Raw genomic sequence first — 27,868 nt, 5'->3', positions numbered from 1 at the left:
CCTAGGCAGTTTCTCATTAGCGGTCTCTGGTCTCGCATGACCTTCAGAGAAATTTGTGTCCTTCTATGCCACGAGAAATGGTGATTAATTAATTGATCTATCACCAAAGAAAACAACAAAAATAGAGGCCAGCGAAAATTCTGATTCTCTAAAGCCACAAAGCCTCGACTTGCTTCAATTTGGGCATGATCTTGCCACTGATGTGCGCGACCATGAGACAATTGAGGTTGCTGATGAAAACCGCCATCACGGTAGGCTTTTTGCCGACCAATCTCACCAGAACCTTCTCCATATCCAAGTTCTCGGCGCCTTCCCCTTCCTCCTCGAGCTCGAAGACGGCCGAATTAACCCCGAGGCCGCAGAGGAGGCGCTTGACCACGTGGCACATGCAGCGGTAAGTGACATTAAATACGAGCACCACGTTATCGGAGGCGAGGCGCTACACTCTTTCCAAAGGGTTCAGGCTCATCATGGCTATCTTCGTGGTCATCGTTTCCTCCTCGGCGTCCTCCACTGAGCTCCGCCCCAACTACAGCGTAGCGGTGGCTGGCCTCCTACAGGCCGCGGAGGCCACGGTGCTTGGAACCGATGATCTGCCAGCCCTGTATTGCAAACCCTGCATCATGATGACAAAGATAAAGGCAACGCTCCTCGCCTCCCCAGCACCAATGAGGGATTATGAAATGTCGGCTTTGTTCTGCAATCCCCCCCTAAACGGTAGGACAAACCGAGGGGGTCTTATAACATCAATAATCATGCAGCTAGTTGTTGGAATTCCAGGCAGGCAGGCTCGTACACCTTCCAAAAAAACCCTCCAAAGTCTAAAACAGGAAGACGTTAACAACGCTTATTCCCCACATAGACCACTACTCTCCACCATGTCACTACTGCTACCATGGAATATGTGGCTGATTCAGTTCGGTATGTTTCCAACTGTCCCCTCCTCTATTCGACACCCAGCTATTAGTTTCTCATTCAATTTTACGAATAACGAAAATTAGTTTTTGAAACTAATTCGTAATCTTTTAAAAAATTACTATTTGATAACTAATTGATTTACCTTGAGTTATTTACGAGAGGGATATGACACGTTCCATGAGTTTGATCTACTTCAATCAAATTAAATAATTTCATATATATATATATATATATATATATATATATATATATATATATATTGAAAAATAGATTTAATTTTAAGCTAATTTATTTAGATCCATCTATTTAGTTAAATTTAATTTTAAATAAAATTTAATCAATTTTTTCATGAGTTTTGATCTATTTCAATCAAATTAATTAATTTCTTATATATGTATATTGAAAAATAGATTTAATTTTATGCTAATTTATTTACATTATATAAACTTAATAATTTAAAATTATAAAATATTTATTTATTTAGTTAAATTTAATTTTAAATAAAATTTAATCAATTTTTTTTTAAAGAAAATCAAATAATAATGTGACGAGAAACAAATTAAATTACTTTACACTTTTGTAACCTTTATTATGCGTAAATATTGTTTTTTAATTTTATTTATTTACATTTAATTGGAACCATGCCTGATATAATATTCAAACACATAAGTTCAATGTTGATATTGAAATCAACAGGTCACTCGAGAATAATATTTTAATTGAAAAATTACAAAAATTATCCAATTTAACCATGTTCAAAACTCTACAAATTTTTTTTCCCTCCAACATACAATATTCATTTTGGAGGCACTGATTCCTTATATATTGAATCACATTAATTTACATTAATTTTTATGGAGATACCTACAAAACAACAACCTCAGCTGTAACATTTCATGAGTTTTGATCTACTTCAATCAAACTAAATAATTATATATACTGCATCTCCTGAAGGTCTAAGGCAACACATCTCCTGCAGGTATGAGGCTCGACTGAGGCAGTTCAAAGGGTGCATCTGAGGTAGTTGGGAGGGTTCACATTGATAGAAGAGAGATGATGACTTGGGTCTGAAAAAAAATTGTGTTAAGAAAATTTTAAGACGGGTTTGGTTGCAGATTCAGTCAGGATATTTGGTCTCAATTCAAATGGAGGAGTACAGACTGAGCTAAATCCATGCTTTGGTAGAAATTTATAATCATCTAGATCTAGTCATGCTAAAATGATAACACTGAAAGTTCAACACATTTGAAGAGTGAGTGCCAAAAGCTGCAGGATGGCCTGTGATTCTGTTTCGAAATTGCGTCACAGATAAGCATCTAGCCGAAGAAAGGGTTTACAAAAATCGTAAGAGAAATCTTTGGAAGCACATGTAACAACCGTAAACTATTCGTCTCCTACAACAGATAATTCTACGAAGACTGTAGGGTCACTAAAATTGAATATGGTGAACACTGAATGAAATTCCCTCCAAAATCGTGGAAGGTTACTGGAAATGTTTGAAGACAAAGGGACGACAATTGGATGCTATGATCATAGTAGAATAGGCTCTACGAATTCATAGAAGAACCGAACTCATTTCAAACTGGTGATTGTTGGATTTCTGCAGCCAAGTGTGGACGATGCAGATTTTGTAAACATCATATGAAGGGCTTAGATGTGGATAATTGATCAGGAGCTCAGGACCAAGTGTCGTAAAATGGTCAGAAATGAAAGTGCTCAGAACTAGTCTGAACTTGAATGACCAGATAGAGCTCATCTTCCTAATTCCAGCGCCGCAAACGGTTCGAAAAACGGTCACCGTATGAGAAAGTTATGCCAAAAACAAAATCGCCCAATAACCCTTAATTTTTGAATATTTTTCAAAAAAAAATATTAAAAAAAGAATATTCCGCAGAATATTCTTTGGAATATTCCATCTGGGCAGCCAATCACAAGTTGCCACGTGGCAGGCCCAGAGGCCGCCACATGGCCTGGGTGACATCAGCAAAGGTATGCGGGCGCATATTAAAATTTGTTTGGAGACGGAGAGGTTTGAACCTACGACCTTCTAGCAAACACTACAACACCTTACCAACACACCATGCGGTTAGGTCTTGTTATGGGTGCCAGAAAATGCGCATATGAACTTTAAAGTTGGTTAAAGCGGGGCTCGAAGGGGGCCAGCCCCTAAGTGGCCAGCCCCCCATACCATGTGACTACGCGCCCATAACCGTGGGCCAGAACACTAACCGCCAGCACGCTATTCAATGCAGCTTAACCACCGCCGGAAAACGCTCACATGCAAACTGAACTGGCAGTCAACTAACCGTTTAATGCGTGGTCTGTCTGGAGGTATTTTTGGTGGACCGCCAAATTTGGGTGGTCCCGCCATAATTGGCGGAGCTAACTGAACTTCCACTACAGTTAGCTAGAGTGATTTTAGGCCAAATTGGAGGAAATCTTCAATGAGCCATAACTTTGGCTAGGAAAGTCCTTTTTGGACGAATTTTTTTTTGATTTTGGGTCTCTTCGACCTTCTGAAGCCATTGGCACAGGTTTCACAGCCATCTAAGGTCGTTTTTAGGTGATTTTTTTCGTGTAAGTTCTAGGAGCCACTAGGGCCAAATCAGTTTGGGAGCTGCATTGGGATGTGTGCAGCCATTGAATGTGGAAATAAGGTCATTCCTAAAGCTTTTCAGCATTCTAAATCCATTTCTACAGCTCTTTTTCCCTGTTGATGCATTCTTCTCACTGTTTAGCTTCAGGGAAGCTTTCAGGGCCACTAAGGCCATTTCAGTGTTTGAGCTGTTTGGGGGCTATTTTCATCCATTTTTGGTGATTCAAAAGCCTATGTCTACTATTTTCGACCTTCTGAGTCTAATGGTAGATGTTTTAGAACCAATTGAGGTCATCTTTACCTCGAAATTCTCCATGCAAGTTTAAAGGGCCACCAGGGCCAATTGGGGAAAGTACTGTATAAGGTACAATTTCATGTTTAGTGTTTGTGAAAGAGCATGTTTAGCTAATTCCTATCTTCTGATTCTGTATTTACAGTCAGATCTGTCTTTCGAGACACTCATATTCTTGTATTAGCCTTTGTAGCATTTTTAATACAAGAGGACAAGCCTAGTTTGAGAGGCTTGGTGCAGCAGATGTAGCCTAGAAGGGGTGAACTGCTTTATCATTTTGATGTCTTAATTTACTGAAGATGATATACTAAACAAAACTGATATAAAGTGTTAAACGACAAATATACATAACTTGCATACACACATAATCACCTATTCAGCTGCAGAAAGTTATTTGTCTTATTCCGCAAGACATCAAACTTCAAGTATGTGTATGCCAAAAACTTCTAAGTGTTTACTTCATTATTTTTTTAGGCAGAGCCTGTAGAGGGCCAGGTAGCCTCTGGAACTCATCCTCTCTTTAGAGGTGACATGTTCGGTGAATGCCCCTACAGTCTATCTCTGTATAAGAAATACGAAGTTTTCACATTTTTAGAGGTCACTTGGAGTGTATAACTCACATTTGAAATTAGGGAAAATGGATACCTTGCACCCTTAAACAAGTACAATTCCATTTTCAGATCAATAATCTTATAGCCTCAACATTTGAAATCAAAAGGCCCATAGCTATAGAGAACGCATTCTTGGAGGAGACAAACTGAAAGTCAACTACGAGTGAATCTAGAAAAATCAGTTCAATATCCAACTCCGACAGGTGCATACATTCCCACTTATTCTTCCCTGGTTAAGTTTTGCTGATTTCTACTATGAGAATTTCTCTTCATTTTTCTAAACCCCGCTCTAGCAAAGGGAGACCAAGTCAAATTACCTTAGAAAGTCTTTATGAGTACATTGAATCTTTAGAAAGACAAAGAGAAGAAAGAGAAAACCATTTTAAACTAGAATTAACTACAATGCTTGACAATAACCACAAATCGTTAGACAATAAAATTCTCTCATTCGAGACTCAACTCCAAGGAATGAAAGGTAGAATTCAAGAAATCAAACATAGAATACAAGCAATGGTTAAAGAAAATGACACTTTGAAAAATGAAATTAAAAATCTAAAAGAACAAATACGTAATAACTCAACCCTAAATGACACAGAGAATAGATTAGATATTAAACACATAAAATAAGAAATTAATAAACTAATTGTACTCAACCTTATAATTGTTTGTATAGAAGAACAAAACAATGAAGACATATTAGAATTCGTTAAAGAACAATTAAAGACAAAATCTCAAATTCAAACAACTTATACCACCGAAGCAATAAGGGTAGGAAAGATACTTGAGCATAAACATAGACTCATCCGTGTCAAGGTTAGTGGTAATGAGCATAAATTAGATATACTTAGGAAATCCCCAAGCCTAAAAGGAACGAGAATCTTTAGAAATGAATACCCCATTCCAGAAGACCAAGCTGAATTTACAAAAGAAGTACAAAAAGTCAAGGAGGCAAGAAAAGAAAGGAAATGGGCAATCATTAGGAATATAAAATCTATCATTAGAGACAAAGTCCCAAACACAAATGCTAAATAGGAAATAACATCACTCTAGATCCTCTCCTAGAATTGTCGTGGTTTTCCATGGTGTAAAGGTCCTATGTTAAGTTGGATCCCAAGTGATATTGATCTTATTCTTTTAGTTGAAACTTGGGAACATGACGAATCTAGGGTCCCTCACCTTGACGCTTTCACTCTTTGGCCTGTCTGGAATAATAAATCCTCTAGGAGAGGTTTTTGTGGTATAACCTGTTATATTAGGAACATTGTTTCCTCTCATAACCGACTTCATAAAACCGACCCCTTAAATCAATACATTTGGATCGAAATCTCTGATTCTACAACCAATAGGATATTCCTTGTAATTTTTTATTTTGCCCCTATCAACTCTACATCTTATAAGAAAAATAACCTGGTTAATGATTGTCCTTTAAATACCTTAGAAAAAGACATCTACAACCTAAGGAATGAAAGCAATATCCTTTTGCTTAGGGAATTTAATGCTCAGACTGTTACTAATCAAGATATTATGTTAAGTAAAAAATTTAACCCTAACCCCTTGTGGCTTGATGAAGATGGTCACTTAGCTAATAGATTCAAGAGAAAATCTGAAGACATAATCAAGAACTTATTCGACACCGAGCTCCTCAAACTTTATAGTTTTCAGGACATAATCATTTGCAATGGTATTAATAAATGGCCTCTCTCCAGTCATATGACTTGTTTCCATGGGTTGGGTAGCAACATCGCAGATTATGTGATCTCTGACATCCAGTCCTCAACCATATTACAAACTTTGAGCTTCTTAACAGGTATGAACTTGACTCTTACCACAGATTCTGTCTTTATCCCTCAATCTTACTATGAATACCACCCACATGCAGGAGAACAGTGAAAGAAAAATTCACATTCACTTCGATAAAAAGTGAGGTCGACCTTTTCTTAAGGGATTTGGAAAGGAATTTAGACTTCATGACTTATAATAATTACATTGATCAAATCTATTACCATTTTACTACTACCCTTTCCACCACCATTAGAAAATTCTCTAATAAGACTTTGTATAAGAAAAATAATAGAAATTCCAATCCTTGGTATGACAAAGACTGTAAAATTTCTAGGAAAGCAATCAGAGATGCCCCTAATGAAAGAATTAAGCTCTAGAATATAAGTATATACAAATCTCTCATTAAGAGGAAGAAGAGGTCATATATTAATAAGAGACAAGAGCATCTTCTCCACCTTTCTAAAGTTGCGCCCATAAAGTTTTGGCAGAATGTGCTTGTTCGTAAAACTAAATATAATCATTCTATCCCCTTAGAAAATTGGGATAACTATCTTAAGAAGTTGTATGACTCTTCGGACACCATGGACACCATATTAAACACTCTTGTTAAGGATGATATTTTTTCTCTAGAAGACGTTGAGTTTGGGATTAATAAGCTCGCTAATGGGAAAGCCAAAGATATTGAAGGTTACCAAGTTGAGATCTTTAAAATGGGAAAATATATCCTCATTCCTCATCTCCACAAGCTTCTCAATTTGGCTGTAAAGCATGGCTTCCCTAAGCTTTGGACACAAAGCCTTATTGTGCCTATCTTCAAAAATGGGGACAAAAGTGTTCCCTCTAACTACATGACCATTATGATTAGCCACATCCTAGCCAAGCTTTATGTACTCATTCTGGAAAAAAATATTAGCCTTTGGCGTGAGAACCAGGTTAAACGATCTAAAGGGAAAGTTGGTTTTAAGAGACATCACTCGACTATTGACCACCTTGTCACCCTTAGGATCATCACAAAGGAATGTCACAATAGTGAAACCGATATTTCTATTGTTTTGTGGACTTTAGAAAATATTTCAACACTGTCACCTGAGATAAGCTCTGGGAGATGCTTAAAGAGATCATGGTTCCTCCTGAACTAAGTATTGTTATCATCTGCCTCTATGAGACTATCATTGCCAAGATTAATACCAACAAAGGGTGGTCTAAAGATATTAAATGTAATAGCGGGGTTAAGCAAGGTTGTCCCCTTTCTTCTACCCTTTTTGGTATTTACATCAATAAACGAGACGAGTGTTTGGAAACTGTGGGCTGCAAAGGTACCGAGCTCGCTAGTATTATCATTACTCTTCTCCTTTATGTTGATTATATCAGTTTTCTTGTAAGGAGCCACGATGACATTGACAAATATCTTAAGACTCTTCATGTCTACTGCTCCAAGATGGATATGACATTCAATACCAACAAGGCTAAAGTCATGATCATTAAATCCAAAATGATCACCCATGGTAATTTTGTCTATGATAACCATTATCTTGAGCATGTTTCTTCTTATAAATATTTGGGTATTGACTTTCCCCGTCAGCTCAATTGGAATTATAGCACCAAGAAAAGAATTATTGGAGGTTGTAAATCTTACTATGAGCTTGAAAACAATTGTAAGTCAGTTGATCTGTACATCTAGAGTAAAAAAAAGTTCCTCTTTAATACTCTCGTCACCCCTGTTATCTTATACGAATGTGAATTTTGGGGGTGCAGTATATCTAGGGAGTCGTGGAGAAAGATTGAGATGATCTAGAAGAAATTTATAACCTATAACCTCAATATCAAGGGGAATACTCCCTATTCTACCCTCTTGATCGAAGTTGGCTTGTCCCCCATTGAAAGTGCAACTATGTTTAGATATTTGATGTATAAGAAGAAGCTTCACAATATGGAATCCAAGAGGCTCCCAGAAATTGCTTCTAACTTTAGTCAAAACCTGCACCCGCGCCTCAAGCAAGGGTGGCATCAGGATGCTCAATGTTGGCTCAACCTTTGGGGGATTAAGGAGGAGATCATCACGGGAAGCAAGGATAGTGTCAAAGATACTATTGCCTCCAGTTTTAAGGACAAGATGTGGGATGCTAAGGAGCTGGAGGGTAAAATGAAGCTAAGGTATTATAAGGAGGTGATCAACCCCACCCTCGATAACCAAAATTATTTCTCTATGTTGACCAGCACTAAGAAGAAAATGAACATGCCTAGGATTAAAACTAACTCTCATGAGCTTCAGAGTGAGACTGGACGATGGTCTACTCCGAAGACTCCCTGAGACGATAGAATTTGTTAGATTGGTGATACTAAGAAGGTGGAAGATGAAAAGCACTTCCTTTTAGATTGTCCAGAACTTCCCCACACCCACTCTCAATTCCCTATCATCAGTCACACCTCCAATATTCTTGACTTATTAAGCCAACCCAAGTATAGCAATCTTGGAACGCTTCTTTCCATGCTCTTTGATCACATAAACAAGATTTGAAGAATGACAATGAGACTCTCTTTCCTTGAGGTCCAATAGACCACATTGGCCTTAGTGGACGTTAAGCATCATCATCATCATATATATAATAAAAACACACACTCAAAAGGTATAGTTTAATTTGTTTGTAGAGAGTTTAGGTATTTCTAAGTTATAGGTTCAAATCTTGCCAAGATTGAAAATAACAATCTTTTTATGGAAATTAAATTATTATAAAAAAAATATTGAAACATATATATATATATACATACTACCTCAAAAACTTTGAAAAATAAATTTAATTTTAAATAAATTTGTTTAAATTATATAAATTTAAAAATTTGAAATTGATTTTAATTAATTTTTTTCTAAGAAAATCATAAAATGACTAGAAAATTAAATTACTTTACACTTAAGTAATCTTTATTATAAATATCAATCTCTCATGTAAATGTTGTTTTTTAATTTTATTTATTTACATTTAATTGGAACCATGCTTCATATGATATTCAAACAAATAAGTTCAATGTTGATAACAATCATTTAATTGGAACTTTACAAAATTTATCTAATTTAATTACAGTAGAATGACTGTAATTTTTTTTTCTCAAACATACAATATTAAACTATTATAAAAGATATTGAAATTTTTTGAAACGTCTACCTAATCTTTACAATGTCATTAATCCAAAAAACTATTTTTAAATCAAACTATTATAAAAACATTGAAAATTAAACTTTATAATCTAACCTTAATATATATATGGAATGACATGCATACTTGAACAAGAGACTTCTAGCCATATACAGGAGACTTCACTTCTAGCCGTAGAGACATTTACAAATTGATGACCATATTAAGAATGTGAGACACCTGTAGGTTTTAATTTCATGATTTTACTTTATCACGGCATTGATGAGTGATCAGGGTAAGCCTGCCAATAATATAAAAAGGAGCCACTGTAGTGGCGCTAGTCCCTGCCGGTTGAGATTTAACTTGTGTTTAATTTACATTATCATTAGAGCGGGTTTGCATTACTAGTATGTTTTAGGCATGTTTACTTGTATTAAGGTTTAGTGAATTGAATAGCGAATTGTTGTATGGACTTTTTGACTTTATGCAAAGAGTAAAATATAATGAACTTTGCGTTTGTTAAATAAGAATTGTGATAAATGTAAGATTAGTTTTAGATGTAATATTCCAATGTGTCATGATTTAGAAAATGTGTAGATTAATAATTAAAATGTAATAAAATTTAAGATTGAATCATGGAAACTTTGACGGGAAAAAACTATAAAAGGTAATAATAATGCATTATAATGTATGAAGAATTAAAGAGTGTTAAAGTAAGTTATGTATTTTAATGGTGCATAAAAGATAGAATTTTGTTATTTTTTTACATTTGAATATTATGGAAATATTTATAAAATGATAATGACCAAATAAACATTATTATGAATATAAATTTGATAATTAAATCCGTGGTGGAGAGTGTTCAATATTTAGATAAACGATTGTTGGAAGTCAAAGAAGAACTTAAGCATTTAAAAATTATGGAGTCTTGGACCCATGATTGAAATATTAGATATCTAGTAACATGTTTGGACATAAGCGATACCATTTAGGTTAATGTCAATGATTGGCGAATTATTTCATGGTCAAAAGAACAAAAGATATATTTATTTTAAAATATTGTTTATCATAACTTTAGTGTGAATTTTAAATTTCTCCAATTACAAATTAGCAAAGAAAATAAACCCTGTATCTAATTTCTAATTAGTAATTTGTTGCATTTAATTAATAATTTGGTGTGATGCAAAAGGACATGACTTTTGGTCTTTTTTATAGCTTTGGGTTAGCAAATATTGGATCTAAGTACAATAGCAAAGCAATTTTGATAAGTTTATTTTATAAATTAAAAACTAAAATAAACAAATCATGATCTGCAAGAAAATATTCATTATCTTTTGGTGTTGTGAAAGGACTTACATCACAGATAAACAGAGGCCATTAAACATAGTTGTTTTTCTATTTTGTGATTATCTTAATAAGGGGGCATAGTTCAATATAATTCATTTATTTGGCATAGCATAGGCATAGGAGGTATGATGACATATAGAATGACGAAAATTGAGATAATTGAAAATAATAAAAAAATGGAGATTGACTATAGCACTTCAAATTACTCTATTTTTTAGTTAGAAATAATGTTTTGGCAGCTTGATTTTATAAAAGTTATTATGTTATTAAACTTTATACGTGGTGACAAGAAAGGCTTGCGTTGGGATAAGCTAATTATTGCAGGTTAACACAACTAGGAGAAATGATATTACATGTTATAAATTATGAAAGTCATATTCAATTAATAGTGTTTTAAAAAATAGATAAGAGTTCATTTCAATGTGGGAATCTTTTTATTCAAGGAATTTTATTTCTTTGTGATTGGAAGTGTAATTTTTTCATTATGAATACTGAATAATAAAAATATTATACGAAATTTATAATTAGTTAAAACTATAAATAGTTTAATAGTTATAATTAAATATGAATGGATAAGCAGTATTTAATATTATATGGCTAATTTAAATTATAAAATGCATTATTTGTTTAAACATTAAAGATAGAGTGTGATATTATAATTAAATAAAAATAAATAATAACAATATTTTTATATTGGCTGAGAGATATTGAAATTTAATTATAATTGACATGTGTATCATGATTAATAATAGTAAAAAGTGTTTATCATAATTAACCTTGTTGTGATGCTAAGGCATGGGCCAATGTAGTTAACAAATATAAAAAATAAACAAACCCAATTATTAAAGAAATGAGTTCAAGTAACTAAATCAAATTGAATTATAACATTGGTTTTCTGCATAAAATCAAATATATAACAGATAAAGATGCCAATTTATTAAACATTAGCATACTGAATCAAGAGCCATAGAGACAAAATAAAAACTGCCAATGCCAATTTTTATCAACTAATAATTAATGCATTAAACATTAGCATAATGAGTCAATAGTCATAGAGACAAAATAAAAATTGGCAATGCCAATTTTTATCAACTAATAATTAATACAACATTTGACTAGATGAATGTTCAGATACAAGATGATCATTTAAGAACATAGGATTTGTGCTGTAACATTTTGTCAGCAATGACAGCACTTCATTCCAAGTTTGCATGTTTCAAAAATTTCAGTTGAAGGGGATGCCAAGGAATTTGCAGAAATTTATGCTTCTTTATACTAGCTTAACTGCTGAATTTTAACAAGATCATTTCCGGACTTTCCTAGAATGGCTGCAACTGTGCATTCAGATGTTACAACTTCAACTGTAGTTGTTGTGATAAGCTGACCAGTTGCTGTTACACTGCCAAAGGTGATATACAATGCCAAGGACATTAGTACAGAAATAGTGATCAGCAAAACCACTATGATAGCAGCAATTAACAAAATTTTGCAAATGTTGTCTACCTTTCACGAGTGAGATCATCATCATGCTCTGTCACGAATTGCACTTTATATCATCAACTGCACTTGCTGATGCATATAAACTTGTTGAGTCAAAACAGTAGTCAAATTATGCAAGACTGAAATAACATGGAAGTGTAACCTAAAACATCTCAACTCAATTTTGCATTTAATAATATCTTGATCGATAAATGAAACAAAGATGTCTGGATATGGTATTTGCAAAAAAACCTGAAATAGTTGCAAACAGAAAGAACCATCAAATAGTTGCAGATTGTACTTGCCTTTTGTGAGGAGGGAGCAACACAATTTCAAGGCCAGCATGTTTCTGCATTTTGTAATCTGTAAAAGAAACAGTTGGTTAGAATAAAATGGTAACATTGTAAATTGAACAGAGGACATATTTGAGAGGAAACATGTTAAGGAGTTATGTGAACTAAGGCTTTTTCTGCAATACTTATGGTTGTATAAGAGTAAAACAGATCTGTAATACCTGAACCAACTGATTACTTTCGAAAGCACAGTGAGAAAGGCGTTTTCTTGGTAATATTCTAATATTGGCAGCTGTTGTGTGCTTCATTTCAGAAGTCATTGCAACAATCCTGCTAATTAGACAACAAGATTTCAAAATAATGTCAAGCTAAACAAGTAGAACAGGAACTCCACCAACAACAAACACAAATTCCATATTCATGCTAACTAGTTAAACATGGCATTGCACAAGGAGAGATCAAAAGCATGAAGCTACAAAGCCATAGACTTCTGAAATAAGGTTTCGACTTCAAATGATGTAAAAAATGAAATGGGTTCAGATAAACTTACTCATTTGAATTTCAGCATTGAGTCCGAGCAAGAATACCAATGGAATGAGTGGAAGCTACCAGAAATGTACATTAGCCATTGTGTCCTTTGTGCGTTGTAGATTGGAAAACATGTGAGCATTGTTCAGATTGTAAACTGCAAATCATGTCAGCAGTCTCCAGATATATGGCATATTCAGATGGTCTGTGGGATAAATTGTTTCCTCGTAATGTTACCAGATTTTATGCAAAGAACTATCCTGTAGCATTTGTTTTGAAAATATAACTCTATGTTTGACTTTGAATCAGATGTGTTTAGCAACATGGAAAAAATTTAAGCAAATTGTAGAGCTAACAGTAAACAGAAACATAGGTAATATAAAACAAAACCTTTCGAGCCCAAAACTTTCATTTGGCTTAAGGTTATAATGCTATTATAATGAAAAATCATGCATATCAAGCAACAGTTAGCAATTGATCGATTGCATATAGTCCCAGGTAAGGAGTAATAATTCCAAATGCATTATGCCATTATTGCATTTTCAAACAACATATATTCATTTTAAAGTGCATATAGTTTGATGCTATTTATAAAGTCTAGCTTCAAGCATGTTGTAGAATGCCTTCGATCTCAAATACAAGACAGAAACAGAAACAATACAAATAGACATGTATAAAGACTTTCTAGGCCTGTTTCCTGAACGGTTAGCTACACTATGCAAGAAACAAAAACTAACATAGCATTCAGCCATAACATACGAGCAGATAGAAATGACTAGCGGATTCAATATACGATTTGTCATTTAATCAATCTATGGAATCTTTTCTGTTTGCAGTCAGCAGCTGTAGATACAAAATTATTTCTCAACTGATGTTGCATTTGCTATATTCAATGATATAGTTTAAACCAAACATGGCAGTTTTTAAGATGCGACAAAAATATACATACAAAAGCTGACAAGACAATCTCTCGTTGTCAAGCTTGAAGCATGATGCAGAATGTGTTCCATTTGAGATAGAGAACAGAAACAGAAACATTACAAACACATATGGATAAAGACTTTGTAGCCTTTTTTGAGATAGAGAACAGAAACAGAAACATTACAAACACATATGGATAAAGACTTTGTAGCCTTTTTTGATCAACTGTTGCGTTACATAATCTTTGTAAATGACTCAAAATTGCAAGTCAAATACTTGTATTATCGTGAGACCATAATATGAAGAAACATGTCCATATTACTTTTGCATTTGTTATGGATCTGAAGGCTGCCATGCTCCTGGATTTTGTAATCTGTATATCAAATGGTTAGTTAGAACAAAAAGATAACACTGTAAATTGAAGAGAGTACATATTTGAGAGAAAACATGTTAAGGCATATGTTGATATACCTTCCATTTGTTAGTTGACATGTAATAGTTCACTATCTTCATTGAGTGTGAACTTGCTCTGAATTTTGAAGTCACGTAAAATGTAAACAGTGGTAGCTTTCTGTTGCAAATATGTCTCATATGACATTGATTTTAAATCAGGAAGCAAGTCATGTAATAAGGGCTCCCTGATAATGCACTGGACAAAGTTATTTGTAATGGATTCTATTACAGCATTTATACAATGCTTGTAGATGAAAGGGCAATTATCATTGCATTGTGAACAGAAAATTGTTGCATTGGATATTGCTATGGATGAATTCACTGGGCAGTTACAAATTCCACAAACAGGTTCGAAAGGAGTTGAATATGGATTTGTTGTGGTCAGAATACCTTCGACCTGTTTATAAAACATTCAAACGTTAATTTTCATTATTACATGCCAAATGCAAATGCAGCAAAAACATTATTATTGGTATACTTACAGCATAGGTAGATTTAGTTAGTTTTATGAGATTGTTGAGTGTATCTGTGTTCAGTTCAGTCATGAACGTTGACTTCGATGCTCTGAATATTGTTTCTGTTGTGTTTACCTTTTTTGTTAAATTTTTGAAAAGAATAAGCGGAAAGTGTCCTTTTTGCAATTGTTTTTCGATTGAGACGAAAAATTGTTCATATGTGTCAAAGAGTTGCAACTGCAAAACAGAAATTGCTATGTATTGAAAAATACAAAAAGTAATATGCAACTACATTGTTCGTATGCATTGAAAGATTGCAATTGCAGAAGACAAATTACAAAAACTATGGACAAATTAGAACAACTATCTATTGAAGTGATGCATGTTATTTATTGACAATTAGGAATAAGTAACATCTGAATACATACAGTTGCATTGTCGTCTTCAGAATCTCCGTCTTTGATATGAAGTATGTAATGCAATCCAACTCGTTTGGCAAGTGTTACGGCAGCAGCGATTGTTCCAATTAGGTACATTTCTTTTTTGTTTGCAAATTGCCTAATGGTCGTATTGGGAATGAAATGATATTCTTTGCAAACTTCAGGTACAGTTTCTATGATACTTGATTCAGTAAGCAATATTATTTTGTCACAGTCACCGCGATCATAAACACTTTTAGGCAATATCCTGAAGTTTGTAATTGAGATGCTGTTGCCTTGCAAAATTTTGTGTTCATGTCGCTCGACCAAATGTGCAGGTACACTCAACGTTATAGTCATCATTCCTTGATCATCTGTCAAATCAGCTCGCAATACTTGACGTGATTTGTTTGCTTTATCAAGGAATGCACTATAGACAACCATTATGTCTCCAACAAATAGCTGCCCAGTTTTACGACTATTGAGATCTTCAATTGATACTTTAATTGGCAGTATCTGTTTTTGCCTATTAAAATTGCCTAGTTAGAAATTGCTATAAACATTTGTAGAATACTATGTTTCTCCTAAAGACTGAATAACTAGAAATAGATTAGAGTATTGTGTTTGATATGCATACCTTTTTGATGTATCATTTTGCACGTTTGTTGAATGAGGTTTGGCTCCGATTGTTTGAGTTGGACTAACACAAGCAAACGCATGGTTCAATATGGTGTGGATATTATGACATGTATTTTGTGATAAGCAATCAATAAAGAAATTGTGATATGTAACCTGTACATGTCTTCTTGCTGCATTGTTTGGGGGAACTTACTACTAGTGCTTTCTTCACTCGTCCAAGATTTTCTAATTTATATACATTTAAATATAGATATGTAAAAAGAGAAGATATATATAGTAAACACTAATCTGACATATATACATTTAAATATAGATATGTAAAAAGAGGAGATATATATAGTAAACATTAATATTTTAAATAGAAAATAGCATATTTGTATAGTTGTCATACATACCTTTTCAAAGCAAGTGGTTGGTTTGCCTTTCCTAATTGACTTGTGTGGTCTATTTCTTCAGTTTTTTGTTTTCCTTTTTCAGCATTTATGCTATGTTATAGAATAGGAACATATATTTAGTTCAATTTCAAAGAGCATATAGAAGTAAACAGTTAACAAGGAACATTAAAAGCATAGAACCATACATATGTAAAGATAGAATGGATATATACTAAACATTAACATTGTAAATACAAATTGGCATATTTGTATAGTTGTCATAAACATGCCTTGCTGAACATTATTATTCTAAATACAAATCAGCATATTTGTATAGTTGTCATAGACATACCTTTGCAAAACAAGTGGTTGGCTTGCCCTTTCTAATTGCGTTATGAATTCTATTTCTTCAATTGTTTCGTTTCGTCTCTGAAGATTTAGGCTATGTTATAGAATAGTAACATATATTTAGTGCAAACTAGAAGTAAAAACTGAACAAGAACATTAAAACCATAGAACCATACATATGTAAAAACTAAAAATAGAATGCATATATACTAGACATTAATATTCTAAATACAGATTACCATTTTTGTGTGGTTCTCATAGACATACCTTTGGAAAACAAGTGGTTCGTTTGCGCTTTCTAATTGGCTTATGCATTCTATTTCTTCAATTGTTTCATTTCCTTTTTCAAGATTTATGCTATGTTATAGAATAGCAAGACATATTTAGTACAAGTCAAAAGAACATATAAAAGTAAACTTGAACAAAAAGACAAGATCCATAGAAGAGGAAAGGCAAAAAGAATATACTCTGTTTGTTTATGTTGCATGTTGTTGTTCTTTTTTCTTGGTCGTTCTGTTCAATTGAAAAGGGTTTTACAAGCAGAATCTGCATGCATAAATAGATGAGCTCATATCTGCAAATTTATGGTAGGATAGTTGTGTTGGTTAATTGAAAAGGCTGTCTTTGGAACAAGTTGCATTGATCAATACAGAATGCCATATATCTAAATGTAGAATAGAATGCATAGTATGTATGCTGTTATCACTTCGTTTACCACAAAAAGATATTGTAGTTTTCTTTAGTAAAATAGATATGGTAAAACCAATGAGGTATTGCAAAAATGCCAAAATTTGGAATTTTGTAAACTGTTTCATGTGTATATCATAGGTCAAGGACAAGAGATATTACATCATGGTCAGACCAATATGCATCCAATACGAAAATTCTATACTTTATATTGCCTATATTTGCCCAAACATGGTCAATCAATGATTTGTGCATGCTATTAGTTTTGTCAACTAGGAAATGAAGATTGTTGTTTTGCATGTAGGTTTCTAGTTGCTTTGTTTTTTGATTGCAATGCACCATATCAATATTGAAGTCCCCTAGTATAACTGTGATATTGTTCAGATCTAACTGGTATAAGGCTTTTGCAATGACGTTGAGGATATTGTTTAGGTTTGCATGTGGCGATGCATATATATTGAGTATTGCAATTTGCAATGTGTGAACTTTTATTTTTGCAAACAATGCTTCTACAAAGCAGTCTTCAAAATGGGTATGTTCAAGGATAATGATATTTTTCTTTATCAATATCATTACTCCATGCTTAATGCAACTTGAGATGCAATTGAAATTTTTGAAGTATTCATTTTGCATAGACAGCAACATATGTGTTTCTTGTAAGCACAAGATATCAGATTGCATTGTGTCATAGTCATTGCATATGTCAGTAAGATGCGCATGAAGGTTGCGAGTGTTCAATGAAAGAATAAAGATGGATCGCAATGACTGTATTGATGAACAGTCATATTCTAGTTGCCATTTTGCAGTGGTTTGCAAACGTTGCATTTCAGAATTTACTTTTTGCTTGAGCTTGAAGTTGCTATGTTTAAGAGGATTAAGCAAATACAATGATTCTATGTTTCTGACACGTGATAGTGCTGTGTATACTAGGCCATGCACTTGTACTCCAGTAGGGTCGAATGCAAGCCTATCCAAGGTTAAGCCTTGTGATCTATGTATTGTGCGTGCACATGCAAGCTGAATTGGAAATTGTTTTCGTATTTTCAATGGTGCCATCTTTGATGTCATAGGCATTGGTTTTGATATTCGCAATATTGGTGTCCAATCATCCGCTATCTCTGAAGTGTACAAATGACCTAGTTTTCTAGATTGTCGATGACCAATGTTAGGGTCATGGAACTTAATCCATAGAACATCGACCTTATTCGTATGGGTATATGCTTTAACTATTCCATCTACACCATTCACTAGCCCATCTGCTGCATCATAATTGCAAGCATACATTTCAACTAACATGTTCAACTTTATCAAAAGTTGTGGTGGCAAAATAGCCGTATGTTGATGAGCTGTGAAACTGTCGTTATTCTCTTGATTTTCGTCAATTGCATGAATCAAAATTTCTTTGCCAGGCATTAGCATCAATATTTTGTTGTTATGCATTGCAACATCTTTGTTTTTGTAAAATAAGTAGGGAAATGTTGGATCATTTGGTACAGGGCGCATGCAACTTGTATTCATGTATGTTATATCTTCAGATGTTTGACAATTTGTTCGCATTCTATTTAACACTGATATGAATCTCTTATTTGTTTGTCGCATTGTCATATGCAATTGGAAGCACTTGACATTATCCTTCCAAAAATCATGTGTTATTGTTTGATTGTTGATTGTTGGTTGTTCAAAAATAAGAGAGTCTTGGATAGGTTGAGCTTGATAGAAATCACCACAAAATATGATGTCAATGTTCCCAAAGTATTTTGTTTGGACATGTTTTATGTTTCTGAGTCTATTGTCAATAGAATATAAGAACCGACTTCCAATCATCGAGATCTCATCTATGAAAGCTACTTGCAATTCTTGATATAGCTTTGATAAGTTGTCCAATACTTCTTTGCTCAGCGAGAACAGTTGAGAATTGTTAAAAGGCATTAGCAATGCAGAATGGATTGTTGTTCCACCTGCATTGTATGCAGCTTTTCCTGTGTATGCTAATATTAGACCTTTTGGTTTCATAGGATCAGTTGTGTTTTGTGAATCATAAATTCGTATAAGCATTTGGAAAATTGCTTTTGCTGTGAGCGTTTTACCTACACCTGCTCCACCTGTAATAAAAAGGTAAATTGGTTCCTTGGGTTTTTTTTTTTTAATTGCAATGTCTTTTACAATTGCTTGTTGTTCTTTGTTCAAGATTCTTCTAAGTTTGTAATATTCATTGTTCTCCATTAAAAATGGATGGGCAGTAATTTGAAATCCAAGATTGATTTTTTTCTTCATTTCAAATTGTTTTGGAAATTGCAAGTCCGATTGCAAATCATATTCCTCATAATGGGAATTGTTCTCTTGATTTTGCATATTCATTTCGTTAGTACTCAAAGAACTAATTTGCTCATTTGTTGCAGTCTCTAAATCACCCCATGTTGGATTGATGTTATATGTAAATTTGGCTTCATTAACTTGAATTGTTTTTTCATGTAATCTATATGCAGAGAGCCATGTAGGCAATTCTTGTTTCAATGTATCTTCACAATTTTCAAATGGCATATATAACAATAATTTCTCTCGACAAAAGTTTTCAATATCATTGTGTTTGTTATATTTGACAAATCGTATAACATTTGGTTTTTTCCTTTTAGATATCAGTTTGCCATTTTTCTTGTAATTTGATACAAATTCTGCAAGGCAGATTTTGCCAATGGAACTTGGTCGTCCAATGTAGTAGTCAACAATGGAATGGCACATAACATCTTCTGAATCATCAGGTTCTTGTTTCAAAAGAATAGGCGGTTTAAGCATAAACGTGCGTTCATCAACTGGAGACGTGTTGACAAATATACATTCCCTTGAACTAGAATTCAATGGCAATGAAAGTGCTATATGCACTGCTTGTTGAGCTGACATTTGTTGTAGATTGAGTAATGTATTTCCAAGTTTACGAATCATTTGCATAGCATCAATTTCATCTTTTTGATGCTCTCTCCGTATTCTTCTAAATGCATTTGTCATAGACTTGTCAATTTTGGCCATATATGAACTACAATATGATGCTGCAGCATATGCATTTAGCACAAATTGTGCATCTGTATTTGCATTCCATAAAGCAGGGATATTGTTTGCAAAACTTTTATTCCAAATGTGAGAAGGTTTTCGTTTCAAGAAAATTGTTGGTTGCTTTACTGTATGTTGCAATAGTTCTATGTACTCATTTTGTAGCAGCCCTATTTCTAGGAGGAAATCGTCATGTGTTGTTGAATCATTGTAGTTTGTTTGCCCCAAGAATGCAAAAAATGATATTGACTTCTCTACAACTTTTGTATTTTCTGCATTGGTTGGTTCAATGATCATTGTTGATTTCATTGGTGGCATGGGGAAGTTGTATCTGCAATTTGAATTTTTTCGCTTCTTACAACTTTTTGTATGGTGATGTTTATGCAATTTAGCAACATCTGGCTCCAAATGATTTGTATTACAAGTGATGTAATTGTCAACAAACTTCTCAATTTCTGAGTTGCTTTCTTTTCCATATATTGGAGCATTCTCTATCCATAACAGTCCATGTTCATGTTCAGTTCCTCTATTTTGGAATTCTGTTACAAAATAGTAATTAGATATTTTTCCAAAGAATGTAGTATCTTGAGATATCAATCGCTTTATAGCATTAATTCTATGTCTATAGTATTGGCTACATGTGACTGGATATTTTCTTATAAGGTAGTCAATGTCATCATCTTCTAATATATCAATAGCACTTTTTTTTGCTTTATTTCTAAACAATGTGACAAGTGTATCTACTAATGGTTTCCATCGATGTTCTGCACTTGTGAATGTCACAAAGAAAGTTGGAGGGCCTAGTTGTCGTATCATTGCAAATATGTTTTTCCTAATTTGTTCCAAATGGTCAGAAGATATGCGAATGTTTTTGAAATCTATGTATCCAATGTCAGATTTCAATAACTTTTCCAAATTTGCTCGATACTTGACATCTTTTGCTAATATTTTCCTGCCTTTTAGTTGTCCCTTTCTTATTCGCACCCATATGCAAGAAAGCACTTTATCAATTATTATTCGCATTGTCTTGAAAAACAAATTTGTTGTATGATATTGGAAGTCACCACTTGCTTGTAACAATTCCCATTGCACAATTTTTTGGTAAGTAAACCTATTTGTGATGTCATGATCACGTGCATCGCCATAAAATAATGTTGGAAAGTTCATTTCTTCTGCATATTTGTCCTTGAAGATGCCTAATGGTCGTTGTCCTTCAGCAGGGGCCACTTCAATAATCTTGTCTTGCAGATCGTAGATGCGTTGTGATTCTATTAATCCATGCACCAATGTTTCAGTAGGTGCTTCATTATTTGCATCACTATCTGTATCACTTTCATTGTCACTGTTTGAATTTTGTACAATGTATTCATTATCCTCTTGTAAAACATGGGCCCAATTCTCATTTATACAAATGTTGCTAGCTTTATAAAGACTTCTAGAACATAATTCGTTCAATGCCTTCATGACAATAATGGGACGTACTTTACCTGTTTGGTATGCATTTTTGTATTGAAATCTTCTTTTCAATGCAACTGCAATTGTCATTGTATCATTTAGATATTGTGGCAATGCTTTTTGCACAATGTCCATATGAACTGGTACATTGATAATTGATTCTGTTAAGCCAATTTGTGACCGTCTATGTCCCCATTTTCTGATTTGTGCAAATGCAATTCTCAATGACACAAGTCTTTCTTCTAGGTCTGAAAGTATATTTACAGTTGGCAATGAAATGTTACGTCTTATTTGTTCGGGTGCTGCAAATTGTGGTAGCTTTCCATTGTCAAGTGCTTTCTTACAAGAAACACATATGTTTTCATTGCTAAAGGTCCTATTGTTCAACGTCAAATCCATATGCTTTTCTTGCAAATCTGTAGTGAAGAACCTAATATTTTTTGCAAAATGCAATTTGTTGCAAACTGCACATATATTCCTAGGCGTGTCTTCGACTTTTTCGATATAAATTTGTATTGCATTTTTCTTTTTTGACTTCTTATTAGAAAATGGTTTTTTGCATTTGTCATTGCATTTGCGTTTTGCACGTATGAATTGCTTTAGCTTGTGATAATTCAGCCTACAATCCTTAGTTGGTTGCATTTTCTCTAAATGACATGCTATCTCAAATGCAATATTATTGCTAAAATGTACTTGAGATATACATTGCTCTTTTTCTAGTACATGCCCATGATGCAATTGATTACAAACATCATTTGCTTCCATGGACAATTGTTGAGAATTGTGAACATATTCTTGTATCATTGCATGATAGTGAATATGCGATGTATTTGTCATGAATGACAAGATGTTAACAATATCATTGCATCTTGAATAAGCGCAACTGTAGTTGACAAAGCTATTAGTAACAGAGGACCATACTTGGATATTGACTTTGAATATGACAGATATCCATTGCAGGCAAAATGGTCTGCCTTCCACTTGTCCTTTTTCATATGGCATTGCCATATTTATCAGATATTGTTGCCAATTGCTATTCATTGTATAGTGTATCGCATCAACTACCATGTATTGCTGTAAACAATGCAATGCCTCTTGATTCTTATGCATAACTGCATTGCAAAAAGATTGCACAATGTAAAGTCGCAAAGACTCTGCATTGAATTCTGTTGCTACCAAATAGCAAATTGCATTAAAGAGACTGTCACCACAGTTATATGTCACTTGCTTTGCAATTGTGAGTCCATTTAAAAGCATATTATTTGCAATGTGCATCCAATTGCTTTCAACATCTTTGAAAATAGGTGATAGGTAGATATTAGACTCATTGCAAATGCAAATTGGAAACTTTTGGTAAACCAATGGTTCATAATGACCACTAACAGGATTTGCATCATGAAAGAGAATGCAATATGGAATTGCATTTTCATGTTGATTGAAAAGCAAATATCTCGTTTTTCTTGTCAATGACCAAACTGCAATTGATATATCTAGCCATTTAGCTAACCAACGTATGCAAAAGGTATCACCCCATAAACCTCGTTCAGATTCCTTTATATTTGTAGATGCAGAATAACGCATTTTATGAAGATATGTACCAATATCATTAACACCATGTAACTCGTATAGGAACTCAGGTGCTAGTTCATATTGATATGACTGTATTGCTTCAACGTCATTGTTCTTTAAGCAAAAAAGAAAGTGGTCTATTAACCCATTTCACAATTCATTTGAAGTATAACGAAAATGTAGAAGCATTTCGAACGAGTCAAATAGACAATCTCCTACAGTATATGAAAATGCATTTAGTCTAAAAAGACCATTTCTTTTTAATACAATATCAATGTTCTCAGGCAAAATGCATTGCAATCTGAAATTGTAATTGTCAACATCTATTATTTGTTCCATCATTTGCAATTGCTTACCAGAGCTGGCTTTTGCAATTGTCTTGTACAGCTTTGCAAAAAAAATTAATGAAGTTAGCAAAAACTGAATTTGATTGTTTTGAACAAAATGTATGTATATTTAAAAAATACGCTATTGCATTATCTTGGTAAACAAATATCAAATTTCTAGCAGCAAGCCATATTTGTAAATAACAAAGAAATTGGAAATGCAAACAATGCAAAAACATAATGAAAAGAATGGAGCATAATTCTAAGAATATTTCTGCAAGTAAACAAAAGGGAACAATCGAAACACAAAATGAAGTTAACAAAAGGAAGCAATGCAAAGACAAAATGAACAAATGCAACAGAACTTTAAGAATATTTCTGAAAGCTAACACCATTGTCAATTGCATTTGTCAAATAAATTGACCATGAGCCTATTTATGAGTTTTACATAAGTGGTGCACCAATTCAACTGTCAAAATATAAAAAGTATTGTCTCTGATTTATGCTAGGTTGCAACTCTAACATATACCAAGGTAAAAAGTTTCCTGCTATTCGTTATCAGCCTATCAGAATGACCATGACAGGGCCGCCATATTGACATTTTTGAAAACTGGTTATGAAGCAACATATCTTCTCAGCCATACTTTTATCACTTCCTATGCTTAAGCATATCTCTATATCTATATTTTTTCATGAGACTGTTTATGGACATATCTAGCAGCTAATTTCTTATTAGACAAAACTCGCTTCAAAGCTCCCATATATGCTAGAATGACTATGATAGGGCTGTCATATTGACATTTTTGGAAACTGAACCAGATACGAGTAGTGCATAAGCATACTTCCATAACGCTTCTCAACAAGATCCATCATTATCGGACACTGCAGGTACAATCCATATAAATGATGAACATGTAATATGTTCAAAGAACGGCTTTGGCAAACATAGCAACAATCTGCCTAAGCAAATTGTCGCAAGACTGTTGGCAATTGTGGCATGTGAAAGAGGATGCGCAAAAATTACAGATCTTTGATGATTCACAAACTATGGTGAATCGGATGAATGGAACAAATCGATTGGATAATTATAAACTTCAACCTATATTTCAGGAGATTCGACTTGCTTAAACAGAGTATTTAACAGATCATGTTTACAAAGACAGGAACATGCAAACTGATGGACTGTCAAAAGCAAGATTATACTTGGTACCATGAGCTAGGCCCATTCAACAGAGAGTGGAAGGAGAGCTGATCGAATGTCTTTTAAATGTCAATATCTATATCTATAATTTTTTATGGCACTGTTTATGAACATATCCAGGACCTAATTCTTTATGAGACAAAACTGGTTTCAAACCTGTGATGTATGTCAGAATGACCATGACAGGGCTGTCATATTGACATTTTTGAAAACTCGTTATCAAGCAACATATCTTCTCACTCATACTTTTATCAGTTCCTATGCTTAAGCATATCTCTATATCTATATTTTTTATGGGACTGTTTATGGAAATATCTAGCAGCTAATTTCCTATGAGATAAAACTCGTTTCAAAGCTCCGATATATGTTAGAATGACTATGACAGGGCTGTCATATTGACATTTTGGAAACTGTTTATGAAACAAGATATGTTACTAGCAATACTTTTATCACTTCCTATGCTTAAGGATATCTGTGAAATGCAGAAACATATATAATAAATGTAATTTTGTTTTCATAATAAAACAATTTTTTCTCTCTAAGGAGAACAAGGTACTTAAACATCATATCAGAACCAATCTGGTTATAACTAGCTAACATGACATTTTAATCTAACGTTTAACTTATTGACAAAAAGTAATTAGTAGAATAACACCGTACCTGCAACGAAGCCAAGCGTTCAAATTCCTTCTCGTCCAGACCATATGCATGCACAAGCCAGCCTATGCCAGTACCATGAGAAAATGTGCAAATGACGAAATTGGTTAACGAAGTCTGCACACAAAATCCTCATTATTCAACCAGAATGCCATTAACTCATAATGCTCAAATAACCATGGACTGTTGCATGCAGCTAACAGAAACCCTCAGTATTTAACCAGAATGCCATTAACTTATAATGCAGTACCCAAACTTAACCTCTAAACAATACGACCAAGAATCATAGTTTCACGCAGACATTTACCCAAATTTCTATAAAACCCATGCAACTAAGACAAACCCTCAGTATTCAACCAGAATGCCATTAACTTATAATGCTCAAATAACCATGGAATCTTGCATGCAAGTAACAGAAACACTCAGTATTTAACCAGAATGCCATTAACTTATAATGCAGTGGCTGAACTTATCAAAGCGACAGCACAAAGTTGCGGGATACAAGCCGCACCTGGAACAACAGAACCGCAAGCAAACCTTTGCGACAGAGTTAACCGAGCACGCAGCAACCTCATTGTGTTTTCACGGCAGACAATACAACAAATACAAAGGAAAAATCGCAGACACCGTAGAGCTAAACAACCAAGTAACAATAATAATCCAAATGCGATTAACTTGTAATGCAATAGCCGAACTTAATCTCTAAACAATACAACTAAGAATCACAGCTTCACGCAGACATTTACCGAAATTTCCATAAAACGCATGCACCTAAGACAAGTCCTCAGTATTCAACCAGAATTCCATTAACTTATAATGCTCAAATAACCATAGACTCTTGCATGCAGGTAACAACAACCCTCAGAACAAGCAGGAACCGCATTCTATTTTCACCGCAGACAATACAACAAATAGAAAGGAAGAATCGCACAAACCACAGAGCCAAAGAACCAAGTAACAATAACAACCCAAAGGCCGTGAATAGGGTAAAACCCAAATAACCATGAACTCTTGCATGCACGTAACAGAAATTCTTAGTATTTAACCAGAATGCCATACAGGCGAACTTACCAAAGCCACATCGAGCAGGCAGGAACCCCACCGTAGACGAAAAATCGCACAGACTGCACAGCTAAACAAGCAAGGAACAATACCCGAGCAGCCAGCAACCCCACCGCAGACGAAAAATCGCACAGACTACAGAGCTAAAGAAGCAAGGAACAATACCCGAGCAGCCGGCCGCGAAGACAGTAAAACCCAAAGAGCGCGAAGACACTAAATCCCAAGCCGAACTTTCCAGCATTTCGAGGAGCAACAGCTGGTTGCCGATCAGACCACCACAGTGCATGCCGACCACAGCTAAAACAAACCCTCAGTATTCAACCAGAGTGCCATTAACTTATAATGCTCAAATAACCATGGGCTCTTGCATGCACGTAAGAGAAAACCTCAGTATTCAACCAGAAGACAAACCCTCAGTATTCACAATAATAATCCAAATGCCATTAATTTATAATGCAGTAGCCGAACTTATCCTCTAAACAATACAACTAACAATCATAGCTTCCCGCAGACATTTACGCAAATTTGCATAAAACCCATGCAGCTAAGACAAACCCCCAGAATTCAACCAGAATGCCATTAACTTATAATGCTCAAATGACCATGGACTCTTGCATGCAGGTAACACAGCACGCAGCAACCGCATTGTGTTTTCACCGCAGACAATAGAACAAATAGAAAGGAAAAATCGCATAGACCGCACAGCTAAACAACCAAGCAATCATAATAACCCAAAGGCCGCGAACAGGGTAAAACCCAAATAGCAATGGACTCTTGCATGCAGGTAACAGAAACCCTCAATATTTAACCAGAATGCCATACAGTAGCCGAACTTACCAAAGTCACACCGAGCAGACAGGAACCCCACCGCAGCCGAAAAATCGCACAAACTGCAGAGTTAAACAAGCAAGTAACAACACCCTAGCAGGCAGGAACTCCACCGCAGACGAAAAATTGCACAGACTGCAGAGCTAAACAAGCAAGTAACAATACCAACCCAAAGGCCGCGAAGACAGTAAAACCCAAAGGCCGCGAAGACAGTAAAACCCAAGCCGAACTTTCCAGCATCTCGAAGAGGAACAGCTGGCCGCCGATGAGATCACCACAGCGCATGCCGACCACACCTAAGAAAAACCCTCAGTATTCAACCAGAATGCCATTAACTTATAATGCTCAAATAACCATGGACTCTTGCATGCAGGTAAGAGAAACTCTCAGTATTTAACCAGAACACACACCCTCAGTATTCAACCAGAATGCCATTAACTTAGCCGAACTTA

General features: G+C 34.4%; 1 protein-coding gene across 1 annotated transcript; it reads right to left on the bottom strand.

The window, feature by feature from the left end:
- Positions 1-148: 148 nt before the first annotated feature.
- LOC149200484 (glutaredoxin-C1-like) lies at positions 149-27,103 on the bottom strand. The gene is made up of 4 exons (XM_089400955.1): positions 27,082-27,103; positions 26,754-26,885; positions 25,530-25,591; positions 149-439 (listed from the first exon to the last, which is right to left on the bottom strand). The coding sequence occupies exons 1-4, from the start codon at positions 27,101-27,103 to the stop codon at positions 149-151; spliced, it is 507 nt and encodes a 168-aa protein (XP_089257081.1).
- Positions 27,104-27,868: the final 765 nt, after the last annotated feature.

Source organism: Pinus tabuliformis, chromosome 2_1, assembly GCF_031772625.1.
Source record: "Pinus tabuliformis cultivar Carrire ecotype Pingquan chromosome 2_1, CPIR1, whole genome shotgun sequence".
Classification (NCBI taxonomy): domain Eukaryota; kingdom Viridiplantae; phylum Streptophyta; class Pinopsida; order Pinales; family Pinaceae; genus Pinus; species Pinus tabuliformis.
The sequence above is the reverse complement of the archived record's forward strand: the minus strand, read 5'-3'. Positions and strand labels throughout refer to the sequence as shown.